The 27,592-nt window shown below is 42.6% G+C and overlaps 1 protein-coding gene across 1 annotated transcript in view; it reads right to left on the bottom strand.

The window, feature by feature from the left end:
* Positions 1–27,592, bottom strand: part of POLR3E (RNA polymerase III subunit E) — a 214,166-nt gene that overhangs the window by 167,819 nt on the left and 18,755 nt on the right. The window contains exons 2-8 of the mRNA XM_078665125.1: positions 19,694–19,779; positions 18,514–18,564; positions 16,600–16,677; positions 15,349–15,464; positions 10,284–10,366; positions 9,025–9,132; positions 5,378–5,427 (exon numbers count right to left, since the gene is read on the bottom strand). Coding sequence (XP_078521251.1) covers positions 5,378–5,427; positions 9,025–9,132; positions 10,284–10,366; positions 15,349–15,464; positions 16,600–16,677; positions 18,514–18,564; positions 19,694–19,729 — 522 coding nt within the window. The 5' untranslated portion in view covers positions 19,730–19,779. The remainder of the gene's footprint in view (positions 1–5,377; positions 5,428–9,024; positions 9,133–10,283; positions 10,367–15,348; positions 15,465–16,599; positions 16,678–18,513; positions 18,565–19,693; positions 19,780–27,592) is intronic.

The following is a 27,592-nucleotide window of genomic DNA, read 5'->3' as shown; positions in this document are numbered from 1 at the left end:
TTTAATGTGTATATCACCCCCCTAGTGAAGCTTACTCTGAGTTTTGGCCTGACCGTACTATCTTATGCAGATAACACCCAGATAGTGGTGTCTGTCTCATCACAGTTTGAAAAAGATGCCAACAATTTCTGCAACTGTATGGCCGCAGTTGCAGGCTGGATGAAGGACAATTGTATTAAGCTAAATTCGGAAAAAACTGAGGTGCTGCTCTTTGGGAAAGAGACTTCCTTTTGGAATGGATCCTGGTGGCCTCGGGAGCTGGGAGTTCTGCCCAAGCCAGTGCAGAAGGCAAAAAACTTGGGAGTCATCTTTGACACCAAATTATGTTTTGATGCTCAGATCAATGCAGTGACCTCGGGGGGCTACTTTATGCTTCAGGTTCTCAAAAGAATTCTGCTGTTCATCCCAATGGATTTCCAGAATACCGTATTGCTGGCCCAAATTGGATTACTGGGCACTTCGAAATAACTGCTCAAAAAATGCCAGTCCCTACAGAACGCTGTGGCCAGAACCCTCTTGAACATCCATCCCCAAGTTCAAACCAGTATCTCACCTGCTACATGGCCTTCATTGGCTACCAGTGGAGCAGAGAATTTCATTTAAGGCTATGTGTCTTCAACATAAGGCTCTTCACTGCACCGGTTTGCTCTATTTTCAGAATATATTACCTGGTATGTGCCCAGTAGATCACGAAGATCAAGCTCGGTGCACATGGTCCTGATCCCCAGAATCAAACAAGCAAACTGGGGTGGCAGAATGCAGACCTTCCTGGGGGGAAAGTGAGGGAACTCTCTTCCTCTTTCACTCCGGTCTCAATCTAGCTTGCAGCTTTTTAGAAAGCAGTTAAAGACCTGGCTCTTTTCCGCTAGTAAAAACTAAGTGACGTCGATCTATCACGGCTTGCTGCCATGTCCTCGGTCCTTGATCCGCCTAGCGCTAAGACACCTCTGGGTAATGTGCACTTTATAAAATTACCTCATTCAGTGGTGTATAGGTGTGCGAGTGGTTTTGTGGGTTCCTGAGGGAGTAGGTTTTTCTTTTTTATTGGGGTTCGGATCCGCAGATCTACCCGAATATGGGAGGATTTTCAAGTGGTGTAAAAAAAAAAAAAAGGTTTTGGACAATTTCTTGCCTTGGAGGGGTCCCTCACAGACCCCTCCATTAGTACTCACCACTAACCCCTTCTATCACTGGTTAATGTTAATGTTATTTTCCCCACTGGGAACCGAGTCCTAATAAACAAAATGGCGGCCACAACGTTCCTCTCAGGTTGCGGATAGTCAATCACAGCATTGCTATAGTTGTGTGCAGCCGCGAATCCTAAGAGGAACCAAGTCCCTATACAAATGTAGTTTTCTTTTAATATCTTGAAAACTATTGAATTGATTTTTACCAAGTCACAAAAAGGTCGCTTTCATATAGCACCCCCACATGGTGATAGCACTTTTTTTGTACATCTTTTGATATTTGAGGGGGTATTTCTAAAGCGCAGCGTTCGCTCCGAAGGGAGCATCATGGCGCTCGGAATCCTGAAGGCCCAGTCGTAGAGGTCGACGGAGGCTAGATGGCAGCTTTAGTCCAGTCGTCGGGAAGGTTAAAGATCCAAGTCTTTAGGAGTTATCTGAAGGGTTTCTCAAGGGTCTGTTGTCTCAGGTGTTTGGGCATGCTATTCCAGGCTTTAATGGCTAGGAAGCTTAAAGTTTTTCCACCTTTCGTCTTCAAGTTGTACCTGGCGGGGGACATGAGGTTGTCTTGGGCAGAACGGAGGGAACGAGTTGGGGTATAGTGGGGGAAACGTCTGGTTAGATATTTAGGACCAGTAGTGTTAAACGACCGAAAGGCGATGGTGAGTATTTTGAAAAGTATTCTTTTATGAAGGGGGAGCCAATGCAGGGATCTAAGAGCTGCAGAGACAGATGATTTACGGGGTAATTTTAGAACCAGTCGGGCAGCCGTGTGAAGAACGCTTTGAAGTTTGGTCAGAGTAGACTTTTTTGTCCCTGCCAGGAGGCCGTTACAGTAATCTAGGCGTGAGATTATGAGGGCTACTGTTACTGTTTTCCTGGCGTCAAGTGGAAGAAAGTCGAAAAACTTTCTTAGAGATTTTATTATACCAAAGCATCTGCCGGCAACATTCCTGGCGTGCTGATCGAATGATAGATCTGAGTCGAAAAGTACACCAAGGTTTCTAGCTGTTGTTACGGTCTGGGGAGGGGCAACAGAGTTATCCGGGCACCAGAGGGCTGGGCAGAAGGAGGTGTTCTTTCCGATGGGGAGGATCTCTGTTTTGCTAGAGTTAAATCTAAGATGGTTAGTGTCCATCCAGTGGAAGACCGCTGTTAAACAGTTTTTAAGATTGAGCTCAGCTTTGGTTGAGTTGTCCTCTAGGGGTACAATCAGCTGCGTATCATCGGCATACGAGGTAACCGGTATGCCGAATGATTCAATCAGGGATAGGAGAGGGATGAGGTATATATTGAAGAGAAGGGGACTCAAGATGGAGCCTTGGGGTACTCCTGAGGGGACCTTTTTCTCTTTGGATTGAAAGGGGCCAAGAGCGACAGTTTGGCACCTGTCGGTAAGGAATGATTTAATCCAAGATAGGGCAGTATCTGAGATCCCTATGTCCGTCAGTCTACTGATCAGGATTGAGTGGGATATGGTGTCGAACGCTGCTGTGAGGTCGAGAAGAATAAGAATAGCCTTCTTCCTCTGGTCTTGCAGCGTTTTTATAGTATCTGATAATTCAATCAGAGCTGTTTCGGTTGAGTGTTTGGGACGAAAACCCGATTGTTGCGGGTGAAGTATATTATGAGCTTCCAGATAGATTTTTAGTTCTCTGTAGACCAACTGTTCGGTTATTTTTCCCAAAGCCGGGAGAAGAGTGATCGGGCGGAGATTGGTCAAGTCCACCGGGGATTTGTTAGCCTTCTTCATGAGAGGTTTGACTAAGCCCATTTTCCATAGGTGAGGGACCGATCCGGTACTGAGTGACGAGTGGACATCTTTGTTATAACGGTTTCTTTTACTTAGCTGGCAATAATATATAGAGTCTTATGAGTCAGTGTACCAGAAGAAAGGGCTAACATTCTCCAATTACCACACAATGGTGTCAGATTAGTCCTAGAAGATTTACAGGTAGGGGAGTCAGCATAAATGGATTTAAGTTCAGGTCACTGTTATTTACAGAATTGCTCATCATGCATACAGACAGGGTGACAGGACGGGCTGATTCACCAGAAGGAAGGACATGCTACAGGCATTGGCTAATAAGAATTGACAATAGTGTAGTGTTAATCTGGAGAGTGAATTATGTCCCAGAAAACTTTTCTTCCAACCCATTTGCTGTTTGGAAATCAAAAGTTTGGGGGACCAAGTGGCAAACGAATGGTAATTTAAGTGTATGCAGGACTACCAGGAGAGGGACAAATAAAAAATAGAGCCAAGGATTTATAACCACTTGTGTAGCAGAACAATAAAAATTAGAAAACCAATTAGACGAGTACAATAAAAAATATTAAACAAAATGATACCAAAATGACAAAATCTAATAAGGGGCACCGTAGATATGAATTATTTACGTTTTAAGTGGCAATAGCGCCAAGATGCACAAAGTGTCAACAATAGTTAATGGTCATGGTGGAACAGAACCTACGTGCAATTTGACTCTGACCATGCTGGAGCGTGGGCCGGATACACTAACTAGGTAGAACCTGGTCAAAGATTTTACCTTTTTACTTTAGTTCTTTAAAACCCAACCCAAAACAGGAGTACATTTCGAAAGCCCCCAGGACCTCTGGGGAGACACTAAACTCAATGGGTGGCATCCAGGGGCCAACAGGAGTATCCAGTCCAGGTTTAATTGACACTGATCAGCTGAGCAGTTGCAGCAAAAGCCCTCTTGTAACTTGTTGTGTCCCTGTAGCTTTGACAGGAAGTCGGCCTTATGACCATTAGTGTCCTGGGTACTAGAGGTAGGAGAGGTCCAGCCTTCTAGCCTTTTGTCAGGTCTCAGGCAACACGTTCAGTCCTGTTCTGATCTTCCACAGGTCGAGGAGTGCTCTGAAGTGGGTGTCTAGGATGTCACATTTATGCCTGGCACGAGGTAGTGGGTGGGACCTCGGGGGACGGCCTAACCAATGGGGTAAAGGTCCTGGATCAAACACTGCCCACTTTAGGCATTTTTAACATGACCAAGTCTTCAGGTACACTGAACTGGGGCTCGGAAGACTGGGATACTGGGGGAGTGTGCTATGGTAACCCAAGTGTCCTCCCACATCGAACATCAAAATCCATTCGACTTGCAGTTAAAACCTGCACAATCAGGCTACCGGTGCACACCTGCAGTCATGTTTAGATTGTTACTGTGGTGGTTGGCACAATGGGTGCAGCAGTCCACTTGTGATTTTTAACTTACAGACCCTGGTACCTTGAGATCATATACTGGGGACTTTTAGGTAAGTTAACTATACCAATCAGGAGTATACCAAATGTTACCATGTTGAAAGGAGGAGGACAAGCACTTTAAATGGTAAGCTTAGGTAAACTGCACCTATAGCCAGCAAAAACAGGGTTCAGAAAAAAGGCAAACAAATTCAAATCAGAGTAACCCTCTAGAAAAGGAAAATTTCCATCAGCGCCACATGGACATGCTGAGAGACATGTCCCAATACCCCAAAACGTCGACCGCACTGGACATGAATTTGTTTTGTCATTTCCATTTATAAAGACACAGCTCTCTTCTTCGTAACAAAATCCATTTGCTCTCCTCCCATTCTTGTTTTCCTTGCTCAGATAAGAGCAAGAAGAGGTTGAAGGGGATGGGATTGTCATCTTCTATTCCTAAGGTCTCCTATAAACTCCTCCTTTCATTACTATGCCTTTTGTGTGCCTAAAAGTCGGTCAACAAAATTACTATTCTTGATTTACTAATAAGATGAGGTATCTGAAACACAGGGAGATTGGCCCAGGATAACACAATTAGATTAAATTGAGACATTCCAACCTAAACTCATAATGTTGATAGTCATAGGCTACATCTCTGGTTTTCATTCACATCACTTTCCTTTTTCCATTAATGATACATGATCTACAGAATGAAGCTGTTATATAGTAGAGTTGAAGTGACAAGTCGCTCTGTGGACATCCAATTTTAACTACTCACAAAGGATTCACAAGTTCCCTTGTGAGTGGTTGTTAACTCATCCACCTCTAAACTATTTTATTGGTAGATGGAGTTACAAAATGGCCTCAATGCTTACTGCCAGTGTGTTAGCAATTCTGAACAAATAACTCTTGTTTTTGTCTTGCAGAATTAACAGACATGCAAAACATCCACTGTAAATTGTAAATGTCAATGCCTCTACATCAAACTTACAGTTACTTGCTTGACATCTTCCTCAGCCTCATCCTGAGAAGAATCACCAGCTACAAAATGGACAAAGAAATCAGTATGAACACAGCTACAGAAATGTTGGCAGGAGGAAAATACAGGTGAATATTTACTATCCTTGTGGTGTACGAACATTTGCCCAGCCATTTTATCCAGCAATTATCCACTATCCTCTGAGGATTAAGCCCTAGTCCATCAAGCACAGATTCTACTTCGTACCACCTAAGGTACTCTGCTATTAAAATCACCACTACCGCTATGAAAACCCTTCTGTCCAAAGCAACCTTTAATGATTGGCTTTGCTCATGTAACCACAGCACTATTTAAAACTGAACAAAGTCAAATGACGTGACCTTCTGTACTATGTACAGCATCTACATTCAACAACTATCAATCCTTAACTAAGTCTGCATCATTGTTTAGTGTAAGATATCCAAAGCAGCGCTTAAATCACATATATTGAACAGTTCTGAGGAAGCAGTGGCAGATATGGATGAAGAAATCAACACCAGATTGACAAGCACATCTCTTATCACATTCCTCCATAAAACGGCAGTCTATGCATGCTGCTCCAGGATAAGCTTTGTTTTTTAATTCAAATTGCCTTGTATATGTCCGAAGTACTTTTGAATACTGTTTCCAAGGGGAACAGACTAGAAAACAGGTTGATAAATTAACTTAGCTCAGTGCAAAGACCATCATTGTGGTATGCCCAAGTCTGAACACCAGAAAAAAGAAAATCTTCACCACGACTGTTTAATAACTAAACAAGCACTGAAAATGCAATAGGTCTCGCCTTTGATTAAGTTAAAGCTATTTGCTTTGCTAATGGTATTGTACAGCAAAGCAAATGGCTTTAAATTAATGAAAGGAGAGACCTATTACATTTTTTATGCTTGTTTTAAGGGCAAGGGAGAAAAAAGGGAGGGACAGGGCACAGGTTGTAAGAGAAAGTGAGGCGGGAAACCGAACCCGAGACAAAAAGTGTGAGGGAGAGAAACGGAGAGGGGTGGGGCAGTTGCTGCCATAATAATTCTACCTCTTCCTGTATGTCTGAGTCCAATGTGCAATCCGGCCATAGGCGCTGGATTATTACTGTACAATTTCTGTGCAGCGCCGCAATGCCCTTTGGGTCTGGTTAGTCTTGGAGACCCTCTTGCGTAAGGTCTACGGGCATTCCGTGCTCACCTTATTCTTTTACAATTCTACACAGTGCTTCGATGCCCCTCAGGTCTGGTTAGCGCTTACACCCCCGTACATAATGCCTTTGGCCCTGTGCTTACCTCTCGGGTGCAGTGAGCACTACGCTATTCTTGAATAATCTCTATGCAGCGCCTTGATGCTCCTCAGGTCTGGTTGGCGCTTGGGACACCCGTACTTACATAAGACCCCAGTGTCCTGTGCTTCCCTCTCGGGGTGCAGAGCTCTGCTGAGCCTGCAGCAGCAGGTCCCACATGGTGGGTGTCCCCCAGCACAGAGTCCCAATCTAGAAGCGGGCCCCGGGATAGGGAAGCGGCCTCTTCCCCGCACCCCGCCTCCGTCCCACTCTCCATTTTGAGGAAGCGCACTTATTTAATGTTTGTCACCGTGATGCTGTTACCGGTGCCACCGCTGACCCCGCTGTGCTCCTCGGCACTGGGTTCGCCGGTGTGCCCCGTGGTTGGTGGGCAGTGGAGCTGCACCCTTGGTGGCCGCTGCTCTGCCCCGGCCTCTGTCGGGTGAATCCACCGAGACCAAAACTGAGACCAAAACCGAAGCGGCGGCCAGCAGGGAGCAGCCTCCGCCAGCTCTGTGCACAAGTCCACACATACAGGCTGCACAGGTTGTGGCAAACATCCTGTGCCAGGAGGGATCTTCGAGGTGATCTGGCACAGGACCGTGCCGAGCCCCGCTGGACAACACCGGGGCAGCTGTGGACTCATAACCGGGCAAAACACAATGGCTCAAAAGCTGGGTCACAGTCTGTGCCAGGGGAGACCGCCTGCGTCATAGGTGCGAGGGGGCAGCATCAAGTGTGGAGCACACCGAGGCAGGTCTGTGCACATACCGGGGTAGAACATACAGGCTAAGAGGAACACAGCCTGTTGCAGGCACAATTACATGTACAATAGGTGTCAAGGGGCAGCACAGAGCCCCGCCGGAGAACACCGGGGCAGCTCTGGGAACATGCCGGGCAGAACACCGTCTCAAACTGGAAACACAGCCGGTCCAGGAGAGATCACCTGTGGCATAGGGAGAACAAGCGCAGTACGCATATGCAGGCGCGTGTTTATTTTCGCATCGCGCTTTCAATTTAAGTGAAAGCGCAATGCGAAAATAAACACGCGGCTGACTTTCCCAAAGCCGAATGAGAAGAAAAAAAAGTGTGTACCGACTAATGAAGGAGAGTGTGTCACGTCGCCAGTAAACGATCCAATCCCGGTGGGCGGGGCCAAAATTGGACAGGGTGGTAACTAGGAGGGAACAAGAAGCCTTTTTTACAATAGAAAGCTAGCGTTTAGCCGGAAATATGACGCTAGCCAATGGGAAGAGGGGGCGGGGCTTCAAGTCACATTCCTTAATCGTATTGATTTCAAGAAGCTCTCGAATGCGGAGAGCAGCGCATGCGCGTTGCTATCGCCAGCCGAGACCTAAAAACAATTCTCTTTTGCTGTTCTTACGGTCATACGGAGCATCTGCCTGACTTTGATTGACCTAATTTAAACTGGGTATAATCAGCCTTCACTAGATCATCAAGCCAGCTTCTCTCTTTTTCACTCTTCCTGCTGCATTCTAAAATGATCACCCTTCAAACGAATGCCTCTTGCAGAGCTCCCAAACATCTTTACCTCCCTCAAAGCCACTGTTGACTTACATGATGGTTAACCGTCACCCTTCAAAGCGCTCTCACTCACTACTCATCTCCTTCAGAGAAGGCATCCAAATACTCTCAAGACAGGCTAGATCCTCCCTCTACCGAAGAAAAGTACATTGGAACTAGAGGACCCCACCAACTATCAGTCAATCGCTTACCACACCAAAGTCATATCAACACCAACCATTGTCTGCCTAACTCAATCCAGCTTCAAATCATGCAGAAGTATAGCACTACCTTACACACCCCGGAGGACAGACTACTGGACCTAAAATCTCCAAAGGGGTTTCATCTACCACAAATTCTCCTTGTACCTCGCCAACTGACACTAGTTAATTCACATGGGCTCCTGTACATTCCAAAGGCTCACATTCGCCTGCTGAGTCCCCAAAAAGGATGGTTTTTTTTCCTGTGTACAGTGATCAGATGCATTTTGTCTTTTGAGCTATACATAGGTACATGGCGACTTTAGAAATACGGAAAACCTATGGAAGGAGTGAGAACAACACAGTGTTCCTACTTCAAGTAGATAACCAGAGACACCCGTCTGTTGGTCCCCTCCAGCAACATGCCACTGATCCTGTATTGCTCTTTATAGATTTGTTGCTCTAAGGACTGCATGAGTACATGTTGCAGACAGATAAGACTGTTTTATTCCTCTTCTTGAATATGTATTTTCCTTCCCTCTTCCTACTCTGTTTGCAAACTTTGCACAGGTCGCAGACAGGTCCACAAATGGGTGTAAGGCTTTGCAGACAAAAGAAAATACAAATTTTACCTTCATTAGCCGCTTCTCGTTCTCGATGTTTAGCATCCGCTTTGTCAAGGTATGTGAAGCTTGGCCTGAGCTGTAAAATCCCACGCAAAGGGGTTACATGAAGCTCACCTGCAATACAACGAAAAATAAATTTTAATGTGGCAGGAATCCTAATAATCAATCACCCGAGTCAAGATCATAGCATATGGTTATTTTTTACCAGAAAAGTGAACATATGAAAAAGGTACAAAAAAAAAAAAAAAAAAAAAAAAGAAGGAGTACCATCTTAATCGTCTAGATTAGCCTTAAGAATATGTACAGCAGATAGACTTAATACCTAGTGTCTACAATGACAGTTTTGTTTTGGCTACACATCCAATCATTGGATTCTGAGATATCCGCTCTGCAGGTAACTCAAATGCTTCCTGCTCCCTCATTCTGCCAGACAGATTCAGCTCTACATCAACATGAAAAACACCTACGCCCCACAGTGTAAAAAGGGATATGTTCTAGGAATGGCAAGAATAAACTTTAGACATGCTTAAAAGTTAGTTAACTGTGTGACAACATACCATCTACGCTCAAACAGACAAGGTTATTTTGCAATATAATTTTTTCTCTTCATTATAATCCTTAAAACCTTACTTCAACTGTATTGTTAATGGGTACAATTTATAAAATATATAGGTTAGGAAAAATTAAATTAAACTTCGGTTGGAAATCAAAAGAAAACCATGAAACCGAAATGCCACAGTGCATTGCATCCTAAACTCACACTGGGTTTGACGTCACCTACAAATAACGGGCAGTGAAAACGGAGTCTTGAAAGTAACACACAGTGTACAGAAATGTGTTTTTTAATAAACAAGCATTAACTTCTTAAAACAGTTTCACTATGTATCAAGTATTCTCCACGTAAACACATGCAATATTAAAAAAAATCACACTATTTGACGCCATGCATTGATCAGAATTTTCTGGGGACTAGGGCGGCCAAATCAAAAATCTGGTACGGCACTGTTCAGAAGGCGGCAAGATTTCATTATGATGGTGGATGTACCAAAACATATAACCACTTCCCAATAATTGTGATAAAAGGGACAAAAACTTAAAATAAAGAAATAATTACCTTATATTTGGTATGCACGTTCAAACGTAATCTTATAATCACTACTTCGCCCTTTTATTCATGAATATATTAGTCCAAAATCATCAGTAAACATGAGCACAATAATGATGTCTACAAACAATGTTAATTGTAAAATAAAATACAAATTAACCTTTTCTAAAGACAGCTGCAGCATAACGGGAAGTGTTGCTTGCAGCCTGTATGGAAGAGAAGGTCTGTTTGTCCATAAGCTTCCTGCAAACAAAAAACAATATTTAGGTCTTTTTTAAAAACACGATAAATTAAAAATGCATGCAAAAAATCCAAACAGTTTGGAGCTTTAAACTGCAGATGAATTTGGTTTGAACACAGAAATAATGAGAAGAATCACTGGCACACCAAATAGATCTCCTCCTTTGGATTTATTGGGTTTGCCAATGCTTTTTGACGATACTGAACAGCATTGGTGAAACTCACTCTGCTTTTTTGACGATGTTGTTTTGCATCAGCTGAAAAACTAAATGAATAAAAAAAGGGGCGATGACGCAGCCGCTGTTGCCGGTCACGTCATTTTGTAAATGGACAGCTAAAATCAAATAAAGCACATAAAAAAAGAACATACACCAGCAGTACTATAGCTCCTTGAAGGACCAGCAAATAGCAAGGAGATCTTGTTGCTGGCAGTAGCAGAAACAGTTACAATGCTATATGCCAAGCGGTCAAAGGAGAGTCCTGGCTTAGTAAGCATCAGTGTCCTCTATGTTCCTCACCAACTGAGGATACTGAGGGACTTTGACCCCTTGAATAATGCCGCTGGTACTACCTGAAGGTTTTTAATTCTCTGGGTGTTTGGTAAAATACATCATGTGAAAGAACAAGAGATTCTTCTGCTCTGCAGCAGATTAATCTTTGCAAAAACAATACTGAGTGAGGACTTTGGGAAACATGTCAAGCAATGAAATGGAGAAGGTGATCATCTAACTTCTGTTTCCTTTGTGATGCCTTGAGCCTTACTAGTCTTTTTTTTTTTTACTAGATCTCCGAACCATGCCTCCTGAAACTGCATCCTCCAAATCAAATGCCTTGTGCATCAGTTCATAGGGCACAAACCATACTTTGACTAACCAAATAAGCAGGACGCCGTGGTGCTAACATTTAGAAAGTTATTTCAACATATGTAGATTTAAGTCAGTCAGAACAAGAGATTCATTGAGCTACCTACACAGGCATTATTGTTGGCACAATTGCTTGCCTGGTGCATTCCAAGATAACATTTGTTTAACATTGCTGTTTGTTGAGGATATTTCGGATTGCCTTTCAGTCCTAGGGGATACATGTATTTGTACATGGTAGTGTGTAAGATTCTAAAAGGATGACATTTTGTTTTTGTCGAAACTGTCATAATTCTGACAACTTTCTTAGAAGGAGACCCGAAAGGAGGAATAGAATTCTTGTACTCCACCATTGATAAATTCAGCCAAAGTGGGCAAAAACAATGCCAAATGTATCCCTTCCTAACCAAACATGGTCAGTTAAAGCTTAAACAAAGAAATATGCCAAACAGATACTTTGAAAAAAAATGAATCCTTAGTAATTTCATCTGAACGATAATGAATGATTTGCTATACTTTTCAAAAGGAGAAAAATAAACACCTCTGCTTAAATAGAACAACGTGTTTAACTTCTTCGTACCCATTCTATCAAACTAATATTTCATTCACTTTCCACTTTTATTACTGCCACAATTTTTTGGGGCAGATTTCAGTCTCCATAGAAGAAAACGGTGTTCTGGACATTCGATCGGTAGGTTTCTGGTATGAACGGTCCTCGAGGCAAAGTGGCGGCAGAAGAGTTGGTAGACTGCCTAGAGAGCACCAGATTTGAGAGGACGGGTGAAAGACTTTGGCTCTTAGACCGAACCCCATCAGCTCCAACTCCTTAATTTCAGTCCCAGACACACGTACTTGTACAAAGAACCACAGTGCTTCTAGCTCACACCATTTGCATACAAGCTCTATTTTGGCACTTGTTACAGAACTAGTGCATTGTGCACGTTTATTAACTATATCCACAAGAAAGTCACATTTTATTGTGGTTGGACAGATCATGCATACCCAGCAAACTGCTTCGTAGGTGGACCAGGACATCTGACAGAAACTGGATTTTCTCCAGGCAGATGATGTGTTCTGGAAATAGGGGCGAACTTGGGTGGCTTAGGTTGCAGCTAGATTCATTAATTGTTTGTCCACCTCTAGGTTGGTGAAAAATCCTGGGTTTCGACAAATGATTACCTTAGACTTCGCCAAATGAACGTGGGTACCACTTCCAAAATGAAAAAACATGCTTGCTTCTTCTGAAAGTAAGCTAATATTACAATTGCAAATGTGGTAATTTCAAAATGCTTGCATTCCGGCAACAGTCTTTACTCAAGGGTGTGAGACTTAAATAATAGTGCAGCATGGGAAGTAACTGCGGCAAACAGAAGCAGTGGTTGCCCAAGTAAGAATTAATGGGCTGTGCCACATATTTTTACAGACGTGATCCCATCACTACTATCAGTTGCCAGTAAAACACGTGTTAATTTGTTGGAATATTTGAGCCTATCCAAAGTTCTGCAGAAGCAAGCACAGCTTAACATAGAAGTGGAGATACTGCAAGGAAAGAATGTTTCATCCACCAACTCAAGATCCAGTAACTCTGGTCTCACATTCCCTAGTTGAGAAAGGATAAGAAGTATGTATTTACACTCAAATCCCTAACATGACGTATCTACCATCTTTTTACCTGCTTACAATGTCAAAAAGAGCTATGAATGGGAATACGACAAAGGTCTACTACATCATTGTCTCTTTCATCTAACAAGCACTACTTTTATCTGGTCAAACCAACCTGGAGAATGGCTTGGTGGCGATTTTGGTTGATCTTTGTACTATAATTATCTTGGAAATTCAAATCAGCATGAAGCATATCCCTAGGGGTCCAGGAACATAACAGGAAATACTGTTGCAAGGGCAATACTGACCACTAAATGAACCACATATGGAATATCAAAGTGATTAAGTATCTGGAAAATATTGAAAAAGGCCGACTCTCTTCTCAACACTGAATTAGATAGAGATGGTTTGTTCAAATGCGAAAGGCCAGAGATATAGTTGTAATACAATAATTATAATTCGTTTTTTAATATGACTTGCTATCAGTTTTGCCATTTAATAGTACTGTGAAGTAGCAAGCGTTTCCATAACATAATAGAATTTATCAACCTCAAAAGGATTAAAGGTAGTGATGGCCCTGCCAGGGTTAGAAACTCTGACCTGCCCTTTGAACACAGAAATCAGTAGTTAGCGCCTCACTTACTGAGCAGTCTTTTGGCTCACATATTCACTATATATTTCCAAACAGGATCAACTATTCCAATAACTCTCCAAAACGATCTAAGTCCCCTGTAACACTCACTTGCCTCTCGTCAACTCCCACCGCACCCAGCCACTTCACTCTGTAAAGTAAACTTCACATCCTTCTCTACTACATCCTCTTATGAGAATGTTTCTATAGTTAACAGTGCCAACTTCTGCTGCGTCCTCGCCATTCTAGTCTCAGAAATCGTATCTTTGTTTCTATGCTCAAGCATCTTCAGCTCTATACATTGTTCATGGTCAACCTCTAACCTGGTGTAAACCCAGAACAGTTCTCTGCCAAGGCATTACCAGTTTCACAGGAAATAAAAATAAAGAATAAAAAGCATCACCAACGCTTCGTCTTCCACCAACTATTCTGGTCACTCAATGTCCCCCTTTTCTGCATTTATTGCTAAGAGAATGAGATCCATCGCTTGCAGCTAAGGACTAAGTGTCCCAGCGGAACCATCTTATAAACATTCACATGGAAGACAAAGAACATCTGCTATGAAGGACCAAATCGTTTCAGATTAGTTCTGGAAACCCTTTTCGCCATCAATAAAGGTTTTTAAAGGTTATCTGGTCTGTAGGGCAAAAGGAATAAAAAGCTGCAGCATTATATCAACCAAGTAGTGATCTCAAACAGAGTCCATGCTTTCAATGTGCATGTTTACACTTATGTGTGTGCCAGTCTCAGAATCGACAAAGTAGTCAAAAAATAAGACTGTTATGTGGCCCAAGTGAGTGGCGGTGGCTGAAAACCTTTGTAATGAGTGGGGGTGGCTGAAAACCTTTGCAAGCCTTCCACCCATCGCCTTTGTGTTTTCCTTAGTGCAATGAACAAAGTGTACAGGGTGTGCCCAGACAGGTGCCCCATGCTCACGGTGCCTCAAGACTCAAAATATTCCTTACTTAGGAGTACTAAATAGGACAAAAACAGTCTACGGCTGTGTGTGCTCTTGTTCAGAGCAAAACTTCCCTGGCCGTTCAGGCCGGACTGTACCTACTGGAGCAAGGTAATACTTTATTGTACAGTTAATAAAAACCATCAGCAGTAAAAAAGGAAAGTATTAAAAATATTTATAGCAGGAGCAGGAACAAGGCTGATTTGCACACGGCTGGTCTCTATCTCAAGTGGCATAATGGGAGCAAATTGATGGCCAGTAATGTAAACCGGGGGAAACGGCCACTACAACGCGGCCGTTTCCACGGATACCTTAACCACGCATGCAGTACAACGCATGCGTGGTTACCACTATAGCCTTTACCACGCATACCTTTACTACGAGGTATGTAGTAAAGGCATATGTGGTAAAGGTTAAAAGTAAAAAAGGGGGGCTTGGGGGGGGTCTCCCCCCCCAAAAAAAAAACTCACCAGAAGTCACGTCATGATATGCAGGCAAACAGCGTTCTTTAAGAGAAAACGGAAAAAACTTCCGTTTTCTCTTAACGACGTATGACGTCACCACGCAAGAATTCGATGAAAAGCTAGTGCGTAGAAATACCATTCCGTTGTAACGCATGCGAGGTAAAGGCATGCGTTGCAACGGAATGCGAAGTAAGAACATACAACCGTAAACCGGTCGACTGCCTGCAGGCAATTCTTTTGTGTGAATTTACTTACCTACAACCCCCACCTAATAGATTACACACACACAAACAAATACAACTTCTCTTTACACAGAAACAGCAAACGCTTTTCTTGACATTGAGAGAGAACCCCCTGGAAAACATTCAATGCAAGTTTATATACTTTAATCCCAGGAACTAATCCCGGTCTCCTGTAAAGTAAATGAACATTTACAGAGAATGTAACCAAGGAGCAGGCATGAAACTTACGTTGAGTAGGTGTTGGAGTCATCAATGCTGGTGCCATCTACGTTGAGGGCAATTTGTTCACCTTTGCTGCGGCAGTAATTGGGGTTCACTGTATCAATGGCCATTTCTAGTTCAACCTGAAGTTCAAAAGACGTAACCTTTAACAGACAACTCCACGCTTATCTACTTACAACAACATAAAAACAGTTGATGGATAACACTAAATTCCGTTCACTAAATATTAAATATTGGTGCGGTATACTCAAACTTTCAAAAACTGCTTAAGATAGATAGCTTCTACAACCCTGCTCACATAACTCAAATTTTCCAATTCAACAGGACGACATGAGTATCTTTCACAGATGACACATATTAAAGTGTAAAAGAAGTGTAATTTGGAATGAATAAGTTACTTAAATTAAAAAAAATACCAGACTAGTATTTGTTTAGAGTCACACGTTTTGCAGGCTCCTGGTCTGTAGTAGTTTGACCCTAATCATGACAAAATTCATAGACAACAACCTACTGAGGTTTACAGATGATGTGTTAGTACGCCAAGTGTAATGACTTCATAAGGGACCTCAGCATTTGCCTCAATTTAACTCTGCTTTCAAATGGTCTTGATCAGCTACCAGTTCAGATCTGCCCATTTGTCCAAAGCACACCTCTACATAAGGATGTGGCAAAAATGAATAGATTAGTCACTGCTGCAGTATTCTCGGACCTTCTCCCATAAACGCTTCCTCCATCCCCTTTGCCCAGATATGGCAATTGCCAGGGCTTCATTAGAGGCGATGGTTGAAGTTGGAGCCCACTGGCACTTATTTTTGGCAATACCCAGAGAAGGTGGAGAGGTGTTTAGGTGCCATCTGAGAAGGGGGCCAATGTGTTTAGGTAAACCAAGTTGCTATATATAATCTAAAGGGTCACATCATTTCAACAGATACCTTCAAAAGTTATTTTTTTTTTAAGCCTAATAGCCTTTACATCGATACAAACCAAAAGGGACAAACATTTAAAACAAGACTGAATAACAGAGAACATTATTTTCCATGATTTGTGAATGTTAATCATCGGAATGAAGATTTAATTTAAAATATTTCCATGCCACCAACCAATGGCATGTCTTTTAAACAGTCAACGTGTTCAATGTCAGAAATGATTACAAGCTCGATACATAAGTATTGTATATTCCAATTAATTTCTAAATACTAAATAAGTTGCATTTTTCTAGATGATGATCTTCACACAGGAATAAAACGTTGATCCAACCTTTTGCTGCTTTGGTTTTATCTTTGCTGATATATGAGTCATGCCATTATAGGTCATGGCTGCTGGTCGAATAGGAAACTAAAAGAGAAAATGAAACTTCACATTAATATGTTACAGTAAAACAAGGGATAAACACTTCATACTTTACAGAAATAAGTGCCCTGGATGAAATAAACACATTTGTCATGCTAAAATACAAGTGCAATTCGTATTTACAAAATTAAACTGTCAAACTTAGTGTTCATTTGCCGCATTCATAAGTGTCTTTTATCCTCCCCCCCTCCTTTTGTGCTTAGTGTGCGTAAGCAACTATGATGATTTTTTAAAGATTGGTCTTTAGCAGTAATGCAGAACCACCTAGTTAATCCAGCATTGAAAACGTTTTAAACTTAGACTCATGGATCTAGGCAGTTAATTTAAGATTTGCTCACAGATAAGAAAGATCACATCCTCTTAGGGATTTTGGACATCCACAGCAAAGTGCAATGTAAAGAGATTTGGAGGATGACTTCAGAACAAAGGGGTCGTAGACTGCTGAGGAGATAAGGGTGGAGATGGTGAAGACCCCGCCGCACACAAAGACATGAGGGCTAGAGTACAGCATTCTGTCCCACTGGTTCAATTGCACGCAACACTCCTCAAGAGAGGACTGACAATTGCTATATATGACACGCCTGGCGGGGGGTATGAGGGGGTGGAGTTACTGGCCTCTTGCAGGAGGCAGGCAAGATGATGCAGCAAACTAGAGCGCGTGTCCCGATGATGACCATTTACACTAATAGGTGGATTGCTGGGCGGTGGGGAGCAGTGACAGAGGCAGGATGCTATACAAGTGGTGCCAGTACAAGAGAACAGTCAGAAGAAGGGACTATGGGATGTGAGCGAACCTCAACAATGCTTGAGTATAACTGTATTTGCATTGCTGATTGTAAGACGTCAAGAGTAATTGTTCAATACAATCTGTCATTGTAGAGAATGTAAGCCTGGGTGCACAGTGCATCTTACTTCTCTGAACTATTGAAAAGATGTAGGCAGTTTAAAACAAAGTGCACACTTTTACTTATAAACCCAGAAGCATTTAAAAATCTTTCCAAAGCAAAAGTTGCACATGAACCGCAGACTGTCACCCTTAAACAGAATGGAGACCTGGGACCAGATGTACGACCATTCACTTATGTGAGTTACAAATTGCATTGAATTGCGACTCGCAAAAGTAAATGTCGAACAGTGACTCAGACACTGTTAGCGATTCCCAATGGGGTTGCAATTGCATGCCTCATTAATATTCACGAGGCAAGTGCAATTTGCGACTCCATTGGGAATGGCTAGCACTCACAGGGGTGGTGGGCTGCTGGGGTCAGCAGCCCACCAGGTCTGTGACTGCTTTTTCAATAAAGCATTTTTTTTAATGCAGCCCGTTTACCTTTAAGGAAAACAGGATGTATTTAACAAAGAAAAATGAAACTTTTCAGTTTCATTTTTTTAAGGGCAGGTCCCTGGGACCACTGCCTGCTCTTAAAAAATATTCTCACACCCATTCACAAAGGCGTAGGGACCCCTTCAAGTTTGCGAGTGGTTTACCACCTAGTTGAAGTAGGTGTTAAACTGCAAGTGTCTTGTGCATTCATGGCTGCATTATATTTGAGCCCACTACACTACTTCGGAGTTTTGTTTCAATGCAACAAAAATCATCAAAGTACTGGTTATGTGAGCAACAAATGTATAAGTTGTGACTTCGGTTTAGTGTAATAACATGTTCTGTTCAGAAGAAAAGAGCAATTAAGGCCAAGTGAGATTTCATTTATTATTTACAAAAATAACCAACATTTTTGGGAAGTTGGTTGAAGTTCTTGTATTCAAGCAGTAGCTACCATCTGAGGGGGTCTTATAAACAGTCAGAACTTTAGTACTCACCTGAAAAAGGAAAAGCTTCTCCGACAAGCTTTTGGCCAAATATACATCAATCTAGAAGAAAGGCAAATGTGTTAAAACACAGAAAAAAAGTAATAAACACAACCCTTTTTAAAGAAGTACGCCATATTTTCTAGTCCCTTGCACAATCATGAAAGAACAGTGAAGCAGTATAGCACAGTAGAATATGCACTAATGGGTGAAATGTAGCTAATAAGAGACATCCTGTGGAGAAGTGTGGCTCAGGGGTTAGAGGCGGCAGACCCGGAATCTGAGATCGGTCCTGGACCAGGGTTCAATTCCCCGCCCCGGCGGGTCTTGGGCTAAAAATTCCACGGACTCGATAATTCTCACCCCGGTGCCTCCTCAACTCACGGGTTCACACTCTGCGACTCTGGGCAACAGCTTGCTTAATCTCCACAACGGCCCCTCGCGGCGGGATGCCTGACTTTCACCTTGTGGATACCCTGCTATCTCACAGGGGAATATCAGGAAGGGTTCCCTAAGCAAGCGCCGGGACACCTGCTTTGCGGGTAGCTGTGCGCTATATAAGCTCAACACTACATTTACATTTACATTTACATCCAGCCTTGGATCCCTTTTTCATCCGCATTTCAGATGAGTCTATGACTTAAGTTCTGTCAGTTTGAAGCATGCAGGATTAAAGTGTATTCTTGCGTACAATTTAGAAGCTTGGCAGTGCCCCTACCCGAACAAGCTTACTTCTTCACTGAGATTACTGAAAATTTGATGTTTAATTGACATAAAATTGGTTTATACATATTTGTACTATGTAGAACAGCTACCTCCAGCCAAACCCCCATATGGATGCAATCAATTAAAAGGATAGTCGATAAATGGTATTACGGTTAATATATTTAGCAGTTGATTTCTACTGATAGAAGACGGACACTGAAAGACTGGAAATCAATTGGTTAAAGCTAGAAATAAATACTGGATACTTGAAATGGGCGTCCTAACCACTGTGATTTGACATAAAAAAAAGTCACAGGTATGGGCAACATTGGTAATTAAGACTATATGGTGCCCTTCAACTCATTTGTATGTGCTTTTACAAGGAAAGTGCAAGGGCAATAGGATCCAAGTGCAAGATGAGTCTGGGAGTAAGAAAAGGGCACTATTTAAACATGGAGGCAGCAAATCAGAATGTTTTTGCTCTCACTTCTTGTATAATTGGGTCATCCTCCTCCTCCGCCATGCTAGGCTTTAGTGGGAAACGTCTTAACTCCACACGGCCCCTTCAGAACACTAAAACACAATAAAGAAAACAAATTCAATTTAAGTGATCCACTGTGAAGCTGTTACTGTATATTACACTAGGCAACATTTATTTTTGCTTCCCATAAATTTTAAATGAAAAATTAGATTTGATACTATTAAGGAACAGCAGTTGATCAAAGGACATCATGTGGCCATATTCATCCAATATTCCTTTATTTGTGTTTCACCAAAGGACAAAAAGTATAACTAACACACACACACAAACACACAAACACACACACACACACACCCACACACCCACACACCCACACGAAATGCTATTTTTGTCCCTTAACTTTTGGGTACCCCAAGACTAGTTTACAACTAACATACGCGACACAACCTCAGGTTTGTCGTAATTGGTGCACATTACTCGAAGGGATAGACATTTATACGGGTGTGGTCTCAAATGGAGGCTCTTTTAAAAACAGTAGACTCACCATTGACAGCTTTCGAGATGGAAAGAACAAAAAAAAAATGATTACTAAAAGTTCGAGATTTCCAAGGATATTGTTCCAGGCTCCATGCTGAGACAATTCTTGGTTTGTTAAATTTTTTCCAACCGTTTGAGTTATTACAAAATAGTAAATAAATAGAAAAGAAACGCCCAATACGAGTAGGCAAGTGTTGAATACATCCATAAACGTTTACTAAAAACAGGTAACCTTTCACAACTAATCTTAGACTTACTCCAATGTTCATTATCATCAAACTAAACACATCAGCAAACTCAGCATGGGCAAACATGGCACACTGGGTGCATTCCAGCATGTTCCCAACTGTACAAACAAACACACACTCCAGTGTACTCTAGCAACAAACTATACACTTAAACTCAGCAGACACCACATACAGGTCACAATCCAAGATAGGTTTCAAAACCAAATTTTCGTAAGCATCAACCAAGTCCCATCAAACCAAACTCTAACAAAGTTTTGTACAAAAAAAAGATCCAGAAATTCTTAAAGTCTATTAGTATAAATGTTATTATTGATAATAAGCAAAACGGACCTCCACATGAAGCAATATATGGGATTTGTTAGTTGGCATATAAATAAGACACAGCTACCCCAACTGAAAACATCATATTGTGTGGGTATGAAAGTTCACTGATATGGTTGGTCCCTCTTCCAGCAACAATGTATTTTTAATATCAAAGTAATGTATTCATTAAAATAGCGCTTCACACTACACTCCTGCCACTCCTAAGCACTGTGAATAACAAATGATGCAACGGACCTCTCAAAGATGGATAGAAGAGTAAGCCAGTCTTCAGATTTGGGACCCACAGATCACAGCAGATGTCTGCAGAAAATGTTATCTTACCGACTCATTTTGTCAGCTGAGAAGGAAACGTGCAATGCACCAGTTGATGCCAGGAGGTGAATTAACATTCAGACGTAATTTCTTAAAAGACTACTTTAAAACACCAGTATTGAGCTCCAGGTTTTGCAGAAAAAGTAAAATGGGGAGGCCCACAACCATATCAGGTTATCCATCCAGCTAATTGAGAAATTACATCATAAATACGCATTTGGATTCCACTTCGGAGAAAAACATTTTATGTTGTGAGCAGACTATTATATTATACGATGGATGATCGGTTTATGGTCTATGGGCACAGTAATTAATTTAGAAAGACCAATAAGATTTATGTATTTTACTAAACTTAGTTATTTCAAGAGAGCAAATTATATTTTATATAAATATGGGGCAAGTATGCCGAACTGTACATTATAAGGGTATTCTTCACAGCATTGAACAATACAGTAGCACGAGATCACAGGCTGAGTATTTTTAGAACATCACGGAATTCCTCAGTGAGTTGTGAAATACTTTAAAATGTAAAATTAGGGAAGGTATCACTTTGTATAAGAGGGTGTTTCAGTTTACCGCTAATTGTACCAAAGCTGCTTTTTTTGTTTGTCCATTCTGGGACTTTGAATTTTGCTCTTGGTTTAGAATAACAGACTACAAGATGCAAGGACAAGCAAAAATCAAGGCCAGGATGCACTGCTCATGCATGATAAAGGACATCTGAGAGAAGTTTGACCAATTTCGAATTGTTTTTCTCCCAGGCCTCCGATATGGCCTGGCAGCAGCACTGATTTCCCTCAGTTCCTTTGGGATTACTCGAGTCCCCTTTTAGGTCTTGCCCAGGCAGCGTATGCGTTCTCTTTGAGACATGCTGTCTTCAGTCTATGGGCTTAAACTTGCCTCGAACTTTTAGATCCCGCCTCCAACTTTTGACTGGCTTTGGTCAGTGTCCTTTAAGAAAACGTTGCTTCCAATTGAATAATGTATTCTTCTTGTCCCACCTTTTCTCAATTGTTCACTCCATGGGGTATTGCCAGAGGACTTGTCCGCTTCCACTTCTGTCATTGAATTTCGTGTCTGTGGCACTTATTTTTCTATTTAGAACAAGCACTTCTGCAGCTGGGTGCTGGTTGTTGAGTGTGCCTTTTATACAGCGAAAACCATGAGCCTGCACCAGCCATCGAATCAAAGTGCAGTGTGTAATCACTTTGCCGCCACCAGCAAGAGGTGGGTTGTTCCTACTGGCGGCTCCAGTGGTCTGTGTCCTTTTAGCTAATCAACTCGGAGAAATCCCGGATCAGTGCATGGTGGACTTCACAATTGGGGAGGCATATATTGGATTTGTGTATACCGGAATCAACTACTTGGTCGTACCAGTCCGCAGCGGTAGGCGGGCTGTGCGAATATTTTAATTCAGTCTTTCTTGGCTTGTACCTGCGAGAATGTATTTCTGTAGGCGAGTGCAAACAAACTTTAATTAATTACATGGTTTTGGAGCCCTCGCGGCTCGGCGCCGTGCTTCATGTTTCATATTTTTTTCTATTAACTTCTCCTATACGTAACTTAGTTAGCTTTTTCTTTTTTAAGGCACAGGAAAGCCTTCGCCAAGACTCGAATCTGGTTTCCCAGTTTCAAAGTCGGCAGCTCTAGACGTAGCGTCACATCCTGTCTCCAAGATGATCAGCATATTTGGATTTTTTAGGTCTAGCCTAGAGCATGCGCTGCTCTATGGGGAGGCCTCTTGGAATTACTCCAGACTTCCCCGAAACGTTTGTGTGGTTTTTCAACTTCCACACATTCTATTGGCCTTTGCGTGTGGCTTTTAAAAATGAAAGCAAGCAGGGTGCTTGTCCCAACTTTTCTTTAAATGTTCACTCCCACGTCCTCCTGCTGTCGGAAGCGAGCAGCGGCGCACAGGCTGCCTGCTGCGTTCCTCCCTTGTAGTGGATCATGTTACAAATTAAACATAGCGCGGTCACTTTCGTGGCCGCGCGTGCTTGTCTTCCACACTGGTCTGTGGTTCTTAAACACGTTCAATCCTTTATTTGTTTCTTGCACTTTTTAATTGGTTACGCTAGCTCTCATTGGTTTATTTGATTTCAAGCACATTATTTAATTAAATGTCATTGTCTAAAATGGCAGCGCACGCCTGCAAGGCAGGCATAGTCATGTCAGCTTAGCAGACCGCCGCACTTCCGGAGCATTACCGGTGTGTATACCATGGCACACTATGCTTCCACTTCCTGAGTATTACTAGTGTTTAAACCATGGCACACTACGCTTCCACTTCCGGAGCATTATTCGTGTATGCCATGGCACACTAGGCTTTTTCTTCAGCAGTATTACCAGTGTGTCTACCATGGCACACTATGCTTCCAAAGCATTATCAGTGTGCATACCATAGCACACTACGCTTCCACTTCCGATTACGGAAAATGCTTCACTTCCGGAGCATTACCGGTGTGTTTATCATGGCACACTAGGCTTAAAGTTCCGGAGCATTACAGGTGTATACCATGGTACACTAGGCATTTACTTCCGGAGTATTACTGGTGTGTATACTATGGCACACTACGCTTCCACTTCCGGAGCATTACCGGTGTGTGTACCATGGCACACTGGGGTGTTAGTTCCGGAACATTACCCATGTGTATACCATGGACACTACGCTTCCACATCCGGAGCATTACCGTGTGTATACCATGGCACACTAGGCTTTTACTTACTACTGTTCATGCAATTCATCAAACAGGAGCGCAAACCACTGTCTCCGGTCTCTCCAGCTGCCTTAAGCAGTATCTTACACTTTCACTGTCAAAGTGCAAGATGCTGCTTAACACTGCTGGAGGGAGCGGAGTCGGACAGTTTCACCACATACATATTCCACTCTAGTCTATTTGCTGTCGCTAGCATTGCAGCAGTCTGCTATGAACTGCGTTTCTCTGTGGCCAGTATTGAAAAGACTAATTGCATAGCAACAGCTGAATTATTGAATATGCATGTGATTGCACTTCTGCAGTACAGCAGGATTTTAAAAAAAAGACCAACGTGAATAGGTTCCTACTGTGTCCTGTGCAAGAGGGTAATAATCGGGGTCACCGGAATTATGTGGCAGGGGAGGGCAAAATATGCAGCAGGGTTGAGTAAATTATGTGGCAAGAAAAGGCAAATTACGAGGCACAATGCCCCACATTTTGTGACGGTATTACTTCATTATATTGCCATTTTGTAAACATGCTAACACTATCTAAGCTTTGGATTCACATCATTAGTACCAGTGTAACACCCAAATATAGCAAAACGCAGCAGATAGGTGATCAGTCATGCTTTGTTAAGGGCTTTCAGCAGCGCTGCAAGGAAATGCATGAGTTCTCGGATTTCCACTTCCAGCAGTGCCACATACCTCAGTCCGTGTTAAACTAGGAGAGGCCCACGTGATGTGACATTACATTAAACAAATCTGTGCCTGGTCCACGGGGTGAACAACGAGGAGGAAAGATTGCGGGCTTTTTCCCCTGGTCTGTTTCCTGGAGTGAATAGATTCCATTTTGTGTGGGGCATATGCTTTTGGTGAATACCATTCCTGTGGACGAGTGCCTTCTCTGGGTTCTTAGTTCTTCACAATCTGGCTAGGGAGAAGGCTTATGCGTGGCCCTGTGGGACATTTTAAGTCATGACACAGGCCACTGCAAAATATTCTAAAGGAAAACATCACAAAGTTATTGAAACAAATCTGTTCAGGAGCTTAAATAATCGTAGCACAATAAAAATAACTTAGCTCTTCAAAAAAATGCATTGAATGGAATCATGTTATGTGTTCTGGAGTATTAATGTTCTTCCCAAATTAGCTATGAGATTTAATTAAAAAAACGTAATTTAAGAACTTGAATTTTTTGTTTTATAATATCTTTTAGCCTGCTTCCAGGGCGAGCACATTCATATGAGGTACCATGCTAAACAAGCACTGGCGTTGCCAATAGGTCTCGTAATAGGAAAGTTGGAGCTATTGGTTTTGTAAATGACAAAGCCCTTTATGTTTTTAAAATGAAAACAAAAATAAAAGGCATTGTTATTTGCAATTGTAATAGCTCCAACTTTCCTACTGCGAGACCTATTGGCAACGCCAGTGCTTGTTGACTAAAAGTTCCTGGTGTCCAAAGTAGTTCCAGGACGGCTGAATACTGTTCAGATTTAAAAGATATCCGCAGAATACTTTTTTAAAATGTACATTTACTAGATGGTGGTTGATGCACAACATAATTTTTTTTTATAGAAACAAGCATCCCATTAGCAAATTGCAGCTGTCCGGACCATCAGAATAAGTTAATAAAAACTGGGGGCTGGAGGAACGGGAGGGGGAAGAGTTGAGCTTGTGAAGTCCGGTGGGAGGAAGCAATGGAGGTGGAGTAGTTCTAAAAAGACAAAAAAAAGCCAAGCAGGATGAGGGGCGAAGGAAGCATTGGGCAAGCTGGATGGAAAGCAATTACCTTTAGGGGGTGGGGGACAACATGTGAAGGTGGAAACAGCACATCGGGGAGAGATCACGAAAAGCCATGCCCTCCCATAGAGTGCTAGATAGCAAAAATAAAACATAAAAAAATCGTAGTTCCCTGAATATAAGCAGCTGAAGGATACAAGCCACCTAATCAAAAGAGACTATGATCTAAGAGCAGGACAAGAAAAGATTAGGAAAACCACCGAAGGAGATAGCACGAGACTGACAAGAAAGGCAAAGCAACGGACTGATCCAAAAGTTACTCTACCTACGCAGTCCACAGCGAACACTTGAGGCAGTCTACTGGCAATGCCTAAAAACAGTGAATATAAGCAGCTGAAGGATACAAGCCACCTAATCAAAAGAAACTATGATCTAAGAGCAGGACAAGAAAAGAGGAGGAGAAGTAAAGGCTGTGTTTACGGGGAGAGAGAGGGGAGGTGCTGGTGTGGGAGGAGTGGGCGGAGACGGAGGCCACAGTCAGGCTTCCCCCGTGATGTGCTTTTTGACTAAAAGTTCCTGGTGTCCAAAGTAGTTCCAGGACGGCTGAATACTGTTCAAATTTAAAAGATATCCGCAGAATACTTTTTTAAAATGTACATTTACTAGATGGTGGTTGATGCACAACATAATTTTTTTTTATAGAAACAAGCATCCTATTAGCAAATTGCAGCTGTCCGGACCATCAGAATAAGTTAATAAAAACTGGGGGCTGGAGGAACGGGAGGGGGAAGAGTTGAGCTTGTGAAGTCCGGTGTGCGGAAGCAATGGAGGTGGAGTAGTTCTAAAAAGACAAAAAAAGCCAAGCAGGATGAGGGGTGAAGGAAGCATTCTACTTCTGCATCGAATGGGAAAATGGCAGGAGTGAGGAAATGCTGGAGGTAGGGGGCGAAGAGGGGGTGGGTAATAAATATCCGAAAGCAAAGGAGGCAGGTCCCTAGAACGGAGGAGAAATACGGCTGAAGTGAAAGAATAATATGTGCGAGACGAGACCTGGAGAAGCAGACGGACTGCAGGACGAGGGAGAAAGGCAGAGGACGAGAAGACTGACAGAGGAAGGAGGCAGAGAAAGGGTGACTATCGGAAGCAGCATCGGAAGCAGCAACGAGGGACGGGGAAAGGCACCAACCCAAACAAGGCGCACAATGCCCTGTGACCGCAGCTCTGTAGTAATGCTGACCAGCATTTTACAGCCATCGCGCGAGATGTTTTATGTGCGCGGAGGGAAGCCGGGTGGGAGAGCCTGGGGCGTGAATGCGAGCGAGGAGGGAAGCCGGATGGGGTGGGAGAGCCTGGGGCGTGAATGCGAGCGAGGGGAGGCAGGCAGATTAGGGAGATGCGCGTGCTTGTGTGGTCACGTGACCCGCTTTTGTGGCCACGTGACCTCACATGCACTGTGAAGAAACCGCAGTGGTTTCACTAGACGATCGAGCACTTGAATTCTCGATCCCTCAATGCGCTTGCGCGCATTGTAGGTCACGAGACCTAAAAATCACTAAGGAGAACAGAAATATCTGCAGTGCGCAACACAAATACTCAAATAATAATACAACATTGGGGGGGAAAGATGGGGCCCTGAGATTTACAGTACCTTATAGGGTGCCCTACTGCGTTTTTTCCAAGTCTTTTTATTGAGCATATGAGTCGAAACAAAGAATACAACAATCAAGATAATAAAGGATAGTAAAAAGAGAAAGAGAAGTAGGAGAAAACGGAGAAAAAGACCAAGGGGGAAGAAGAGGAGCACATCAGAAAACATTCCAGAGGATCGGCGAATAAATACATCAAAAGCAAAGCAGAAGTGCCTTAGAAGGCTATCATTGTTAGAGAACATTGCCTCAATGGAGAAACCATGATCCAAACCCCTTGGCGAAGTGGAGTAAGCACATGTGAGGAGAGGTGTGATATCTTAGAAGGAGAGCCTCATGCAGTGTGGGCATTAATCACTATTTCTATTGGACCCCCAGAGACGGTCCTGGTCAACGGGAA

This window comes from Lissotriton helveticus, chromosome 10 (genome assembly GCF_964261635.1).
Source record: "Lissotriton helveticus chromosome 10, aLisHel1.1, whole genome shotgun sequence".
Classification (NCBI taxonomy): Eukaryota; Metazoa; Chordata; class Amphibia; order Caudata; family Salamandridae; genus Lissotriton; species Lissotriton helveticus.
This window is presented reverse-complemented; position numbering and strand designations above follow the sequence as displayed.